This window comes from Phycomyces blakesleeanus (assembly GCF_001638985.1).
Source record: "Phycomyces blakesleeanus NRRL 1555(-) unplaced genomic scaffold PHYBLscaffold_1, whole genome shotgun sequence".
NCBI classification, from domain to species: Eukaryota; Fungi; Mucoromycota; class Mucoromycetes; order Mucorales; family Phycomycetaceae; genus Phycomyces; species Phycomyces blakesleeanus.
Window position 1 is genome coordinate 2,253,306 of NW_017265134.1, and position 12,573 is coordinate 2,265,878.

Here is a 12,573-nt window from a genome sequence, read left to right on the forward strand (position 1 = left end):
TAATTCCTAAACGGACAAACAAACAAAACAAGACAAAACAAAACGACAAAATAAAATAGGTCAAGAATTGTGTATATGATCCCTTCTTTTTTTGTTTTGTTATTATTTTCACCAATACCAATTTGATCATTTTCTTAATACTTGAATATCTAATATAAGTATGTATTGGATTTGTACATAAAATTTCATAGAAATATAGAAATATACGTAGAATACATGGAGAAACAGATCTGTCGGTACAGATCGAGAGATCGAGAGAGCAAGAGAGCGAAAGGAAGAAAGAGAGTTTAAAAATACCAAGGCTTATGCTGCATACCTCGTTCAATAGTAAATACATCCATAATACTCTTCTCTTCCTCAACCTGAACAACTTATGCCATTCTCACAGGCCATAAAAAGAGAAAAAGATATCATGTATTGTCAACAACCCTGCATAGATTGACTACAGAACCTCAAACACAGTCTGTCTTTAAACAAACAATAGACCAAAAATAAAACATAAAGTGCAAAATGCAAAATGCAAAATAAATGTGGCGTTTCTATGTATTGAACGCTGTTTTAACTTATCAGCCTTAAGTATCAGCAGTAGCAACATATAAAACTCTGTATCTGCCTCCCTTTGCTCTTCTTAATTCATTCTCTTTCTCTCTCTCTTTCTTTGTTTACCCTTTTCTTCTTTAAGTTATAGTATACTATCTGTCAAAAGCAATGACCAAGAATTTCAAACATGACTACATCTTTATAGACTGTGCCTTGTAGGTCTTCAAACGGAGAGAGGATAAGGTCGTCTGGTGTTTTCAAGAAATATAGACTGTTTTGAGATCATATTGCTTGGGAACTTACCAAAGAAGATCCTGTCTATCAATCGATCAATTAATTGTTTTTAAAACCCTTTTATTTTCTGACTTTCTCCTATAGATATCCTTAAAAGAATTATAGCAATTGATAATTATACATAAAGCTAATATATGTATTCTATCCATTAATAAAGACAACAGCATACAGAAAAGAACAACGATACATTCCTATAATAGGTGCATACCGACTTGTAGAATATTCTAAAGAAAAGAAAGTTAACTGCCTTAATATATTAATTACGCTCTGATAAACTTTCGATATTATCTCTTGGTTGATTTCATGACATGTAAGATAAATAATCAAAGAGAGAGATAGATAGAAAAAACAAACAAACAAAGGAGCCGTGAATAATTAAATAATTAAATAATTAAATAATTATATATATATATATATATATACCATATCATTCTATTATGTTGTGTTGTGTTGGTTTTCTCAAAGGGGGGGATTGAGGTAATTGTGCAAAAAACAACTGTTTGCATTTTTTGTATATTCTAATACTCTACTCACTCAATTACTTATTATTTTTACTGACATTTTTGTAACCTTGTTACAAGTATTAGATATCTTTGCCATATCATATAATCCCATCTTAAATTAAAAGATATTTTAAAAAAAAGTCTATATTTTAAGCTAGTCTTTTAATAATATCCCTCTTTGATTTTCAATTTGCTTCCTTGTTCTTGGTATTCATAAGATACTATTAAAGTACAAATGAGTGTAATGGACCCAATTGATTGATTCCCTAAATGTCCTATTGACATGGATTGCAATATATATATATATGAGTACATTGAATTTCTTGATTAATTTATTATTTATTTACTCTTCTTCTTCTTCTTCTTCTTCTTCTTCTTATTTTTTTAGTAGTATACACACAAATACACACACACACACACACACACACACACACACACACACACACATATATATATATATATAAATATAAATCTAAATGCCTTTTGGGGTTTTCTTTGTTTAGTTTGTTTTACTAAAAGTTTTTGTTGAATTTTAGCTTCTTTTCATCTTTTCAGTCTTCTTCGTCGCTAGAATCATCACTATAAGCAACCAGAGATCCAAGAGGATTCAAGGTTTCTTTTGGCTTGCTTTCTACAACTTTTGGCTTGCTCTCAGCAGCCTTTGGAGTTGAAATTGAAGTTGGAGTTGACTTTGGTTCGCTATTCTCATCCTGGCCGTCAATCTTCTTTTTCTTTACTACAAGTCCTTGAAAGGGACTAGAGACTGATTTGCGCTTTGTAGACTTTAATGAAGTCTGTGTCATGGTGACACTGGTTGCGGAAACGGTAGCTGCCAAAGTTGGAGGTGGAGGAGCAGTGAGACGTGCTTGTTCAACTGCCCTAATAGCAGAAAGAAAGAAAACAAAATAGAAAAACACACGCACACACAAATTAAAATAAGGAAAACGCCCAACCTATTTTAATCAAAAAAAGAAAAAAATAGTCTATAGACACACCCATATATATATATTTTTATATATATTTACACCAGTTATACTTCTTGTAAACCTTCTTTCTTTTCCCTTTATCAATTCCATTTTTTTTTTAAAAAAAAAGTCTCAAGAAGCTTACTTTCGATATGTTTCCAATTCGTCCTTTTCTTTCATTTTTCTCTTTTCGTCCAGACTCTTTTGTTCGTCAGAAAGGGTTTTGTAGAATTCAGCCTCATCGGCATCCACAAGTTTAATCAGATTACTCAACCGGGTAGCCTCATGAAACTCTTCATCCTTAATGTTCCTCTGTTCTTGTAACCTCTCAAAAAGTGTACGTGGATCATAGTCCTGAATTGGTGCCGATGCTTTTTTTTTTATTTTTTTATTTTTTTTTGTTTTTTTATTTTTTCAATCATCCCAAAGAATGGTATCAAGACCCCCCTTTTTTTTTAATGAGAAAAAAAAAGAACAACGATAACAACAGCTAAAGCAAAAACAACACTAGCAGAAACCTATTTACTTCCCACCATCTTTTACATGCTTCATTCTTCAAAAACACACACACACACAATGAAAGAAGAAGAAAAGAAAAATTCACAAGACATGACATGTGTGAATGTATGTTCTTGTGCTGATTTACCTTGAACCTCGGATCCATCCAACTTTTCTTCTTCGCCTTCAACAACACCTCGAGACACGAAAGACTTGTTGAATGACATTTTGTTCTTATCAAAGAAAAATCGAAAGAAATATAAATGTATTTATAATTATATATAGAGAGAGAGAGAGTAAAGAATGAAATACAGGTGGTTTCTTTGAGGTCTTTCTACCTTTTGTCAAAAGGTGAGACTGCAGAAATAGATGTATATAGAAAAAGAGAGAGAGAGAGACGGGAAAAAAAAGAAAAAGAAAAGATAAAGATATGTATATTAAAAGCAGTCAGGTGACGTCACTCGCGTTTGCAGAAAAACCGACTGTGCTCGTCAAATTCTACTCTCCTTTTTTTTCTTCTTTATAGTCGTGATGTCCAACAGACAGCAACCTTCAGATCTTAAAGCCTTCCTTTGTAAGGAAGTGGAGTCAATGTAAGTAGTCGATCTTTGTAATTACTGTTTTGTATATATATATATATATAATAGACAAAGAAGAAAAAAAAACAAGGAGCTAGAGCAGTAGATATTACGGAACGCGATGTTCTAATCATTACAATCCAGATGTGATGCTGAGCCTGATGTCCTTGCCAACTTTGTCATGACAATTATTGGCGAAAAGGAGATAGATAACGCATTAAGACAATCTTTGGAGAAGAACCTCAGAGATTTTCTCGACGATCGTATGTAATCCACATAAATCAACTATTTTCCAAAGCAAAAAACAAAACAAACAAAAAAACAAAACAAAGCAACAAAAGCATCAACGACAACAACGTCAACAGCCTAAAAAAATAGAGAGAGATAGAGAGAGAGATAGAGAGAGATAACTCTATTTTTATTTCTATCTCCCTCTCTCTCTCTTTTTATAACTGTTTGGTTGTTTGTTTATTTGATTGTGGAAAAATAGAGAAGAAGTATTTCTAACCATTATTATTATTATCATATTTAATACATCAATGAATATTCACGTATGCAGAAACTGGTCCTTTTATTGATCGACTCTTTGACAAGTTGAACGAAAACAACCGACCAGTAGAAATTCTGTCTGCGGCTATCGAAGATCCTTTGAATATTTCTTCTCGCCGTTTAAGCGACTTCTCTGATGATGAGGACGATGGTGACCGCAACTTTAAGCATAGACGTCAGAGACAAGAGGATCAGGAAGACTCTTACACAACCAGACAAGTAGAGGAGCGTGGTAAGCGTCGTTTCCCAGAAAACAACCAGGCCGGAGGTATGAACAAGCACTCCCGTGTGGATGACAGTAGACGGGGACCCGATGGAATTCCGATGGGACCTGCCGCAATGTACAATAATACCGTTCAGCAATCAACATTTGACGGTCGGGGCAGAGGAAGAGGAAATAGAGGAAACCGTGGAGGGATGAACATGGGACGTACACAAAGACCCCGATGCAGAGACTATAATGGTAAAAGAATAATAATAGTAATGAAAGAGAAAACGAAAAAGGGATATATATATATATATATATATAGGGAAAAAGGGAAAAAAGAGAAAAAGGAGGGAAGGATATAGATGTATTCAATTTAATGTGGTTAAAATATGCTCAAATATTAACTTCTTCTGTGTCCTCTTCTTTTGCATATTTTAATTGCTGCCAGAAAAGGGATTCTGTATGCGAGGAGACATGTGTCCTTATGACCATGGTGTCGATCGCATCATTGTAGATGAAGGATTCAACGGACCATTTCCTAACGGCCCTGGCCACATGGGTGCTATGAGTGGGCGAGGACCTCAGCCTCCATTCTTTGGTATGCCAAATACTATGGGTAAGTAGATCGTTTTTTTTTACAATGTGGCAAATAAACAAGAGAAAGGAAAGAAAGCTAATAATGGTAAATGAATAAATAAAAACAAAATTAGTACCTAATGGTATGGGTCCTGATGCTTATGACCCTGAGCGTGCTACATTGATGCCCAACGGAAATATGCCTTTCCCCACTGATATGTCTAGCATGTTGATTCCTGAAACAATTCCACCAATTCAGATGAGCCAACCAACCCGTGGAACTGCACGCGGAGGTATGCGCGGCCGTGGCCGTGGCCGTGGTAGTTACATGGGTGGTTCAAGTGGAGGCTATCAGCAACAACTCCACAGCAAGTCCGGAACTACTCTTGTGGTAGAAAATATCCCTCCCGAGGAATGTCAGATAACAAAGGTTCACGACTTTTTCCAGAAATTCGGAACTTTAACAAACATCAGTGTCCAACCACACCAACAGAAAGCTATTCTGCAATACGGTACACGCGCAGAGGCTGAAGCTGCATACCATTCTCCTGACGCTATCTTTGACAACCGATTTGTAAAGGTATACTGGCAAAGAGAGAAGGAAGATGGCTCCCAGCAACCACAACAGCAGCAACAACAGCAACAGCAAGCTTCTAGTGCTGAGGCTCAGGCAGCTGCCTTGGCTGCAAGTATTGCTGCAAATGAACCCGATCCGGAGCTTGTAGCTGCAAGAGCAGCAGAACTTGCAAAACAAAGAGAAGAAAAGTTAAAGAAACACCAGGAGAGAATGCAGGCCGTATTAGATGCTCAGAAACAAAAAGAGCAGCTCCTCCAGAAGCAGATTGACGAACAGAAACAGTTGATGGAAAAGCTCGGAAACAAAGACATGTCACGCACCGAAAAGGAGGAATTACTCAAGTCCCTCAAGAAGATTGGAGCTGATATTAATGCCTCTAGAAGTGGAGTAGCTACTGCTGCTTCTGCGCCACAAACACAAGCAACTAGCACCACCACCACAACAACAACATCTACAGCAACTGCCAGTGCTACTGCAGTTTCTGGAACACCAGAAACACCTGAAGATCTGAAGAAAAAGTTGGCTATATTAGAAGCTGAAGCTGCTGCTTTAGGACTTGCAGCTTATGGACCTAGTTTCCGCGGCGGACGTGGTGGGTATTTTGGACGCGGACGTGGATACCCAAGAATGCGAGGTGGCATGACACGGATGAGTCTCGATAACCGTCCCACAAAACTGTTGATAAAGGATATCCCAGAAGACACAGCTGAGGAAGTTCAGAAACACTTTGAGGTAAATATTTACATACATATATATATATTGTGTGTGTGTGTACAAGATACAGGTTATGTAAATTATAGGAGCTTTATTTATTGGAAATTTTATATTTATATTTATATTTATATTTATATTATCATTTTTATTTGAATTTGGATTTCGTAGCAATACGGCACTGTCACATCTTATGAATCCTCTGAACAAGGCGTTATTGTGCAGTACTCTCAACGTTTTGAAGCTGAAAAGGTAAATTAATATAAAATACAAGAGGCAACCAATACTCTATAGTATAGTATAGTATAAAATGATAATTTGTTTGGCACCAGTATTTGTTAGTCCAATATACTAACCATAAAAAAAACAATTTCTTTTATTGATATCACCACCACAACCACCACCACCAGGCAATGTCTGTAGGAGCCAATTTCCCAAAGGGAACACTTCAGCTTTCATGGTTTACAGAGTCATCTTCCGGGGCACCTTCTACAACTGACAACTCTACAGAAAGCAATCAGTCCTCTACTGAAGCCAACCCAGCCCAGTCATAATGAATAAGAAAAGGCAGCTTTCTTTTTGTACATATCATTATTCGTGATTTGTTTTTTTTTAAAGAAAAAAAAATAATGATAAAGAAAAAAAAACAGGTCCGTTGATGAAGAAACCATTCCAATTTGTGTGTACCTCTTCCCTTCCTCCTTTCAAGTCTTTCCTTCAAATCAACCTCTTTATCTATCTTTTAAGTAACTTTATCTCTCTATCTCTCTCTCTTTCTTTTTATCTTTATCTATTTCTTTATCTATTTCTTTCTCTATATTTCCTTTTTTTTCTTTTTTTTTTAATACATTGGCATTTTATAATAAAATAACAATCCTAAGCCGACATTTTTGTCTTTAATATTTTGTACTTTTAGGCAAAAGGGGGAGTTTTTTTTTCCTACGTCAAATGCCCATCTAAATTGATGCATACTCAAGCACCTATTATAAATATATAGTTATTTAGATTGATAATTAATTTAATTCCCAAAAATATACTTTAAAAAAATCATCTATCGTTTATTCATCTTCTTTTTCTTTTACTTACCTCTTTGTGGGGAAGGAATGCTAACCAATCTGAAGTGGTTGTTGGCAACAATCCCATGTTGTTGATCTTGTAAACACCCAGCAGTATGATCACAAGCTGCAAACCAATATAGGTCAACTTTGGGAGCAGTAAATCAGCCTCGGGACGTTTGGCAGCTGCACCTTTGGACTCAAATCTCTCAAATGCTAATTATTATTATTATTATTGTATTTTTTTTTGGTAAGTATAATTTAATACGTCAAAAGATTTCAACATACAACCCATCCAAAAGAGAGAGAGAAAAAAAATGCATTAATATCCCCCACATACAAAACCATACTTACTTTGATTGAGAGTCATGATAGCCTTGGCAGGTTGGAAGAAAAGCATAAATGTAATCATAACACTGAAGATTTGTACACCATTACCACTCATGTAAATCATGATGGCATTCATTGGAATGTTCTTTGCTGGACTCATTGCAACATCCCATGCTCTCTATTGTGTGTGTGTGTGTGTGTATGTGTATTAGACATTTCAGCTACTGATAACTAGTACTACCACAATTTTTTTTAACAAAAATAAATAAAAAAAAAAAAGACTTGCCTTGACTTTAATTGGAACATCATCATGATCATCCTGAGCATTCAGGTTTTTTCCTCCTTTCTAAACAAAAGTTAAACAAATAAATTCATAAGAACAAACATTCCAACCCGAGAATACTTTTTCTTCTTCTTCTTCTTCAAAGTTCGCCTTACCAATCCTAATTTGGCATTGTGGAAGGCATGGGAATCATATCCAACAGGATTAGGAACTTTTGATCTTTTATTTAGTTGTGGATTCAATCAATGAAGAAATAAAAGAAATTGTAATCGATGTAAATTGTCGAGTAAGTGATTATAGCTTCATTTATAAGTATATTATATTGTATTATAATATAATATAATATAAAGAAGATAATATATAACTATAGACATTACTTGTTGGCAGTATTGATAGATGCGTAATCTACAGACCAAGTAGAAACCATGATGATGAGATACTTTCTTATCAAAAAAGGAAACCTTGAATTGGTTTCTTTATGTGAATGAAGGAATCAGTGGACGTCATAAAGTCGCAGTGTGAAAAACAAAAAAAAAAGAGAGAGAGAAAGAGAGAAAAAGGAAACTCGCACAGACAAAGTACAACACATATAAATAAAATATAAGATATTAAGCGACCTTAATTTATTAAAAATTAATTTATTATTTATTATATTATATTATATTATATTATATTAAAAGTAAGAGTATAGAATACAAGTAAAGGTTATTAAGTAAAAGTCGGTTATTTCGCAGGCACTGTTTATGCATGGAAACCTTGTCTGTACGCAAGACCGCAGATAGTGAGGCCGATTCCGTAGAAGAGGAGACTGTAGAGGAAACGGACATAACCATTCTTGTAACCAGCCTCAACAAAGAACATAATAAAGGCAAAGGCAACATAGCTATAAAAATTTACAAAGTTAAATAAATAAATAAAATTATGACTTTGAATATTATTTAAACAAACAAACTTACATCCAAGAGAGAATCATCACTGCGCGTGTGGAAGCACGAGCAAAGGTGTTCAGAGTAAGTACCGAGCCGAGCATAAAGACTTGATCACGGAGCATATCATGGGCACGGTTGAGACGGTTCTATAGATAAAGAACTGTTAGACAAAAGGACCTTGTATACTGTTTAGAAATGTCTTTTACTTACGCAGATACCACGAGACCAGGAAGGAGGCTGAACTGTCTTGTGGTGGTTTGCAACATCTTGACCATCAAGAGCTGGATCAGCGGTACCAGAATGAACACCAGTTGACAGATCGCTCTCGTTCGAGTTATCAAATGCATGGCGAGAAAACCAAGCAGCACCCCAGAACACATACAGAGTCATCCAGGCAATCCATGTAACGCGTACGTGCCAGTCGAGCAAGAAGGCATTCATGGGCTCCATGTTATTGTGTATTTCAATAGCGGCAGCAGTCATTTTGAACAAAGTAAGAGTGATTCAAAAAAAGAGAGCAAGGTGTATCTACCACACGATTAAATCCAAAAGTTAACGAGAGATTTATAGTGTGTGAGCTGGTTTTCTTGCAGGATGAAACATTCCTCCCTTGTTCATTACAAGACCGTCCGTGCGATGAAGCCAGCAAAAAAAATTCCTCTTAGTGCTTTTCTATACATGATTCTTTACTATGATTCAATTCTTTTTTTTTATTATATACATACATATATTTGCATCAGTTATGTCACAAGCCTTGTCATGTAGAGCAAATTAAGAACAAATTGGCTTGCATCGGCGACCCAAAGTACCTTGAGAAATAGCAATTCTCTGACAGCCAGGCAACTTTTTGGTGTATGATTGATCTATTCACTACCGAGCTTTAATTCACCGAGCTTAGATAGTATTAGTGATAATCGAGAATGTGTTTTTTTTTCATCTTTGGCGTCAAGCATGATTATGAAGATGCATATATATTTGTCAACCTGAAGATCAATATAATAACCCCCGTCATTTTGACTGCAATTGACGAATTATATCTTGCTTTTTTTTTTCTTTTTTCAAGGGATCCCACAAACTAAGCTGGGGTTGCAATTAAACTTGTCTTGGTTTATTTTTCATTATCAAAATATGGATCGACAACGATAGGTCTAAATGAATCATACTAAGTAATAATGATAATAACATCAGATACAAGCATATAGCGTCGCTGAATAAATGCAGGGATCTCTGATGTATTTTAGCGTGATTATTCACAGGCTATTTTGCATTATCGACAATATACAGCAAACATAACTTAGTAGCTTAAATTCATCATATCAATAAAAAAATAATATTTGGAAATTTGGTTTGCATGATTTTATTTTATTTTGACATATAATTTGCATAGATATATAACTAATTAATTAATTGATTAATTAGTTAATTAGTTAATTAGCTTTACGAGTTCAGTCCAAGTATATTGCTTATGGAAGGTTCTTCAAGATAAAAGGATACAAATCTACCAAAGAAACCAGAGTGTTCTTTTTCAAAATAGGATCTGATGTTTCAAAAGGTTCCTCAAAATCAAGTTTCTCTATATAAATAATATATATAAAAATTAGATAATTGGAATCAGGAAAATTTGCTTATTTCCTTAAAAGAAATAAACAATAAAAGTAAAATTTTACCTCTATCCAACAAGACCGCGTTCCAACCTGCATTTAATGCACCTAGCGTAAATCGAGTTTCATATTAGTTTATTGCTTTATTTTCAAAGATAGATATTATTACCATAGTAATCCCTATTAAGAAAAAAAATCAATTGATTGATTGATTAATAAACAAAGAAGTCTATTCATCAACAGATCTTATAACATGTTCCCTTACTTTCTCTCTGTGTCGCCTACATGTAGACAATTTTCTGGTGCAATGTCTGAATTGCCTTTAACTCGACGCGCAACCTCAAAAATATCCTTGTCGGGTTTTTCATGCCCAACGTCCACACTAAGGGTAACAAAATCAAAATAACCTTCCAGTTCCAAGCTCTTTAGGATATCCGCTAACAATAAGCACCCAAAAAACCACCCAAGTTAGATTATAATTATTCTTTAAACGCTAAGAGAATCATTATATTTACTTAATCTCTCATCTGAATTACTAATAACGCCCATCCTAAACCCCTTTTGACGCAAGATATTTAATCCAGGTAATGTGTCCTGGAACAAAGCATAGCTTTCTGTTGATGTGAATCGATGGTATAAAGAGTGAAACAAGGTATCAAAGCTGGAATCAAGTTCTAAAGCGACAATAAACAAAGCTAGGTTATTTTTTCCCAACAATAATAACCATAAAATCGGTGCGTATGAGAGTTTATTATTTACCTTTCTGAGAAACACCCGAGCTAAGGAATGTCTTGTAAACAAGCTAACAAAAAAAAAATAAGAAGAAGAAGTGTAATAAAAAAATAATATGCATAAAAAAGTAAGAGCTTATGCTTAAATGTGTAACACACATAAATTATTGATTGCTCTTACCTCTTGCCACCACAATTGAGGTGTTTTGCCTTGATGACGACCATAGAATGGAAATGCCTTTACATGACTTTTATAAACAGGCCCAAAATTTGCCTGAAGATTCGTGGGATTAACATTGATTCCGAATCGATGAGCTTCTTTAGCCTTTTTTTTTAAGTGTGTGTGAATGAGATGAGTAAAAAAAAATTGTTTTTAGATTCCAGTTTGGGATTAGGAAACTCACATAAATAACACTAGGATTGACTTTCTGTCTAAAAAGAGTGTTAAAGGCGTCAAAGGTAATTAGCCTGATACGTGTGTTAGCAACCATTAAGTGTATAGAGTGAATAGGTTGTTTATTTGAGATACCAAAGGAAACTACGGGGAATCACAAAATTGCATTAAAGAAAAGGGACGGGAAAGCGGGCTTTACAATCAATCAGTTTAGGGGGGGGGGGGGGGGGGGGGGGGGAAAAATAGCATCCCAAAAAAAAGTCTTGCCATTATAAAAATTCACACTTCTTTTTTTTTTATACAGACAAAATTATTATTATTATTATTATTTGGAGAAGAGTTGTTTTTTATATAGAATATATATATAAAAGGATAGAGGTAGAAAGATAGAGAGAGAGAGAAAGAGTATGTACAGGTAGATAGGTGGGGTTTATCCAACCTTAAATAGGTTGAAATACAAGGAAGAGATAAAGAGATATAAAGAGACATGAAAGGGGAAGAGGGTAAGATTGGGAAGAGAGCCACAGATTGGCAAAGTAAATAAATTTGTAAATAATATGAAAGATGCCGTCTTTTTTTTGGAATTTGGTCTCTGAAGTGTCATGCCTGTAGTTGTGTGATGCAGTGTAAAGAAAGAGAGAGGTTTAGGGAGATAGAAATAAAAGAAAGAAAGAAAATACAAGTAAAATAGATAGAAACTAAGGTTGTAAGTGAAAAGGGGAGGAGAAGGGAGGGGGAGAAGAAGGAGAAGAAGAAGAAGAAGAAGAAGAAGAAGAAGAAGAAGAAGAAGGAGAGCCGAGGGGGGGACATCAAAGAAATTAAAGGAAGAAAGAAAGGATACCAAACGCTATTTTTTTGTTGTTCTCCTCTTGTTCTTGGTTCAATACTTTGGACTTTTTGGAATTTGTGATTTGGTATCTTTGACTTCTTTGCTTGTTGAAGCTCATTTGTTTTTGTTTTTGTTTTTTTTTACCGTAAAGAAAAGCGTAGTTGTTGGGTGATCTTTTAGTAGTGGTAGTAGTAGTGCTGATGATGATGATGGTGACAGTGATGGTAGTGGTGACAGTGATGGTAGTGGTGGTAGTGGTGGTAGTGGTGGTAGTGGTGGTAGTGGTGGTAGTGGTGGTAGTGGTGGTAGTGGTGGTAGTGGCAGTGGTAGTGGCAGTGGTAGTTGTAGTAATAATAAGTAATAATAGTTGATGTTGATGTTGGTGTTGTTGGTGTTGGTAATATTGTTGAATTTTAAAGTTG

The 12,573-nt window shown here is 35.0% G+C and overlaps 5 protein-coding genes across 5 annotated transcripts; 1 reads left to right on the forward strand and 4 right to left on the reverse strand.

Moving 5' to 3' along the window:
• Positions 1 to 1,659: 1,659 nt before the first annotated feature.
• On the reverse strand, positions 1,660 to 3,153 carry PHYBLDRAFT_76903 (hypothetical protein). Its single transcript, XM_018443198.1, has 3 exons — positions 2,949 to 3,153; positions 2,448 to 2,673; positions 1,660 to 2,216 (listed from the first exon to the last, which is right to left on the reverse strand). Exons 1-3 carry the CDS (start codon positions 3,025 to 3,027, stop codon positions 1,889 to 1,891), a joined length of 633 nt encoding a protein of 210 aa, XP_018298998.1. The 5' UTR covers positions 3,028 to 3,153; the 3' UTR covers positions 1,660 to 1,888.
• Positions 3,154 to 3,305: 152 nt separating this feature from the next.
• On the forward strand, positions 3,306 to 6,882 carry PHYBLDRAFT_76904 (CCCH-type zinc finger transcription factor). Its single transcript, XM_018443199.1, has 7 exons — positions 3,306 to 3,393; positions 3,523 to 3,641; positions 3,938 to 4,390; positions 4,584 to 4,751; positions 4,846 to 6,020; positions 6,171 to 6,251; positions 6,410 to 6,882. The coding sequence occupies exons 1-7, from the start codon at positions 3,332 to 3,334 to the stop codon at positions 6,551 to 6,553; spliced, it is 2,202 nt and encodes a 733-aa protein (XP_018298999.1). The 5' UTR covers positions 3,306 to 3,331; the 3' UTR covers positions 6,554 to 6,882.
• Positions 6,878 to 8,095, reverse strand: PHYBLDRAFT_178810 (hypothetical protein; the record flags this gene model as incomplete). Its single annotated transcript, XM_018438048.1, has 6 exons — positions 6,878 to 6,979; positions 7,086 to 7,270; positions 7,409 to 7,562; positions 7,671 to 7,730; positions 7,823 to 7,886; positions 8,045 to 8,095. Coding segments are annotated over 6 exons (538 nt in total), but the record flags the coding sequence as incomplete, so codon positions are not given.
• A 313-nt stretch (positions 8,096 to 8,408) lies between these two features.
• PHYBLDRAFT_138510 (hypothetical protein) lies at positions 8,409 to 9,079 on the reverse strand (the record flags this gene model as incomplete). The annotated part of the gene is made up of 3 exons (XM_018430013.1): positions 8,409 to 8,550; positions 8,624 to 8,742; positions 8,807 to 9,079. The coding sequence occupies 3 exons, from the start codon at positions 9,077 to 9,079 to the stop codon at positions 8,409 to 8,411; spliced, it is 534 nt and encodes a 177-aa protein (XP_018299001.1).
• A 980-nt stretch (positions 9,080 to 10,059) lies between these two features.
• Positions 10,060 to 11,419, reverse strand: PHYBLDRAFT_161599 (hypothetical protein; the record flags this gene model as incomplete). The annotated part of the gene is made up of 8 exons (XM_018434433.1): positions 10,060 to 10,169; positions 10,264 to 10,305; positions 10,367 to 10,377; positions 10,463 to 10,634; positions 10,713 to 10,871; positions 10,957 to 10,999; positions 11,110 to 11,253; positions 11,333 to 11,419. 8 exons carry the CDS (start codon positions 11,417 to 11,419, stop codon positions 10,060 to 10,062), a joined length of 768 nt encoding a protein of 255 aa, XP_018299002.1.
• Between the last annotated feature and the right edge of the window lie 1,154 nt (positions 11,420 to 12,573).

Bases quoted from the DNA above. Each gene is read 5' to 3' on its own strand.
- PHYBLDRAFT_76903 (XM_018443198.1), bottom strand. From the start codon at position 3,027: ATGTCATTCAACAAGTCTTTCGTGTCTCGAGGTGTTGTTGAAGGCGAA. The intron at 2,674-2,948 runs GTAAATCAGCAC...TAAAAAAAAAAG, and splicing joins GGATGGATCCGAGGTTCAAG to CATCGGCACCAATTCAGGAC. The intron at 2,217-2,447 runs GTAAGCTTCTTG...TTCTGCTATTAG, and splicing joins GAATTGGAAACATATCGAAA to GGCAGTTGAACAAGCACGTC.
- PHYBLDRAFT_76904 (XM_018443199.1), top strand. From the start codon at position 3,332: ATGTCCAACAGACAGCAACCTTCAGATCTTAAAGCCTTCCTTTGTAAG. The intron at 3,394-3,522 runs GTAAGTAGTCGA...ATTACAATCCAG, and splicing joins TGTAAGGAAGTGGAGTCAAT to ATGTGATGCTGAGCCTGATG. The intron at 6,021-6,170 runs GTAAATATTTAC...TGGATTTCGTAG, and splicing joins AAGTTCAGAAACACTTTGAG to CAATACGGCACTGTCACATC.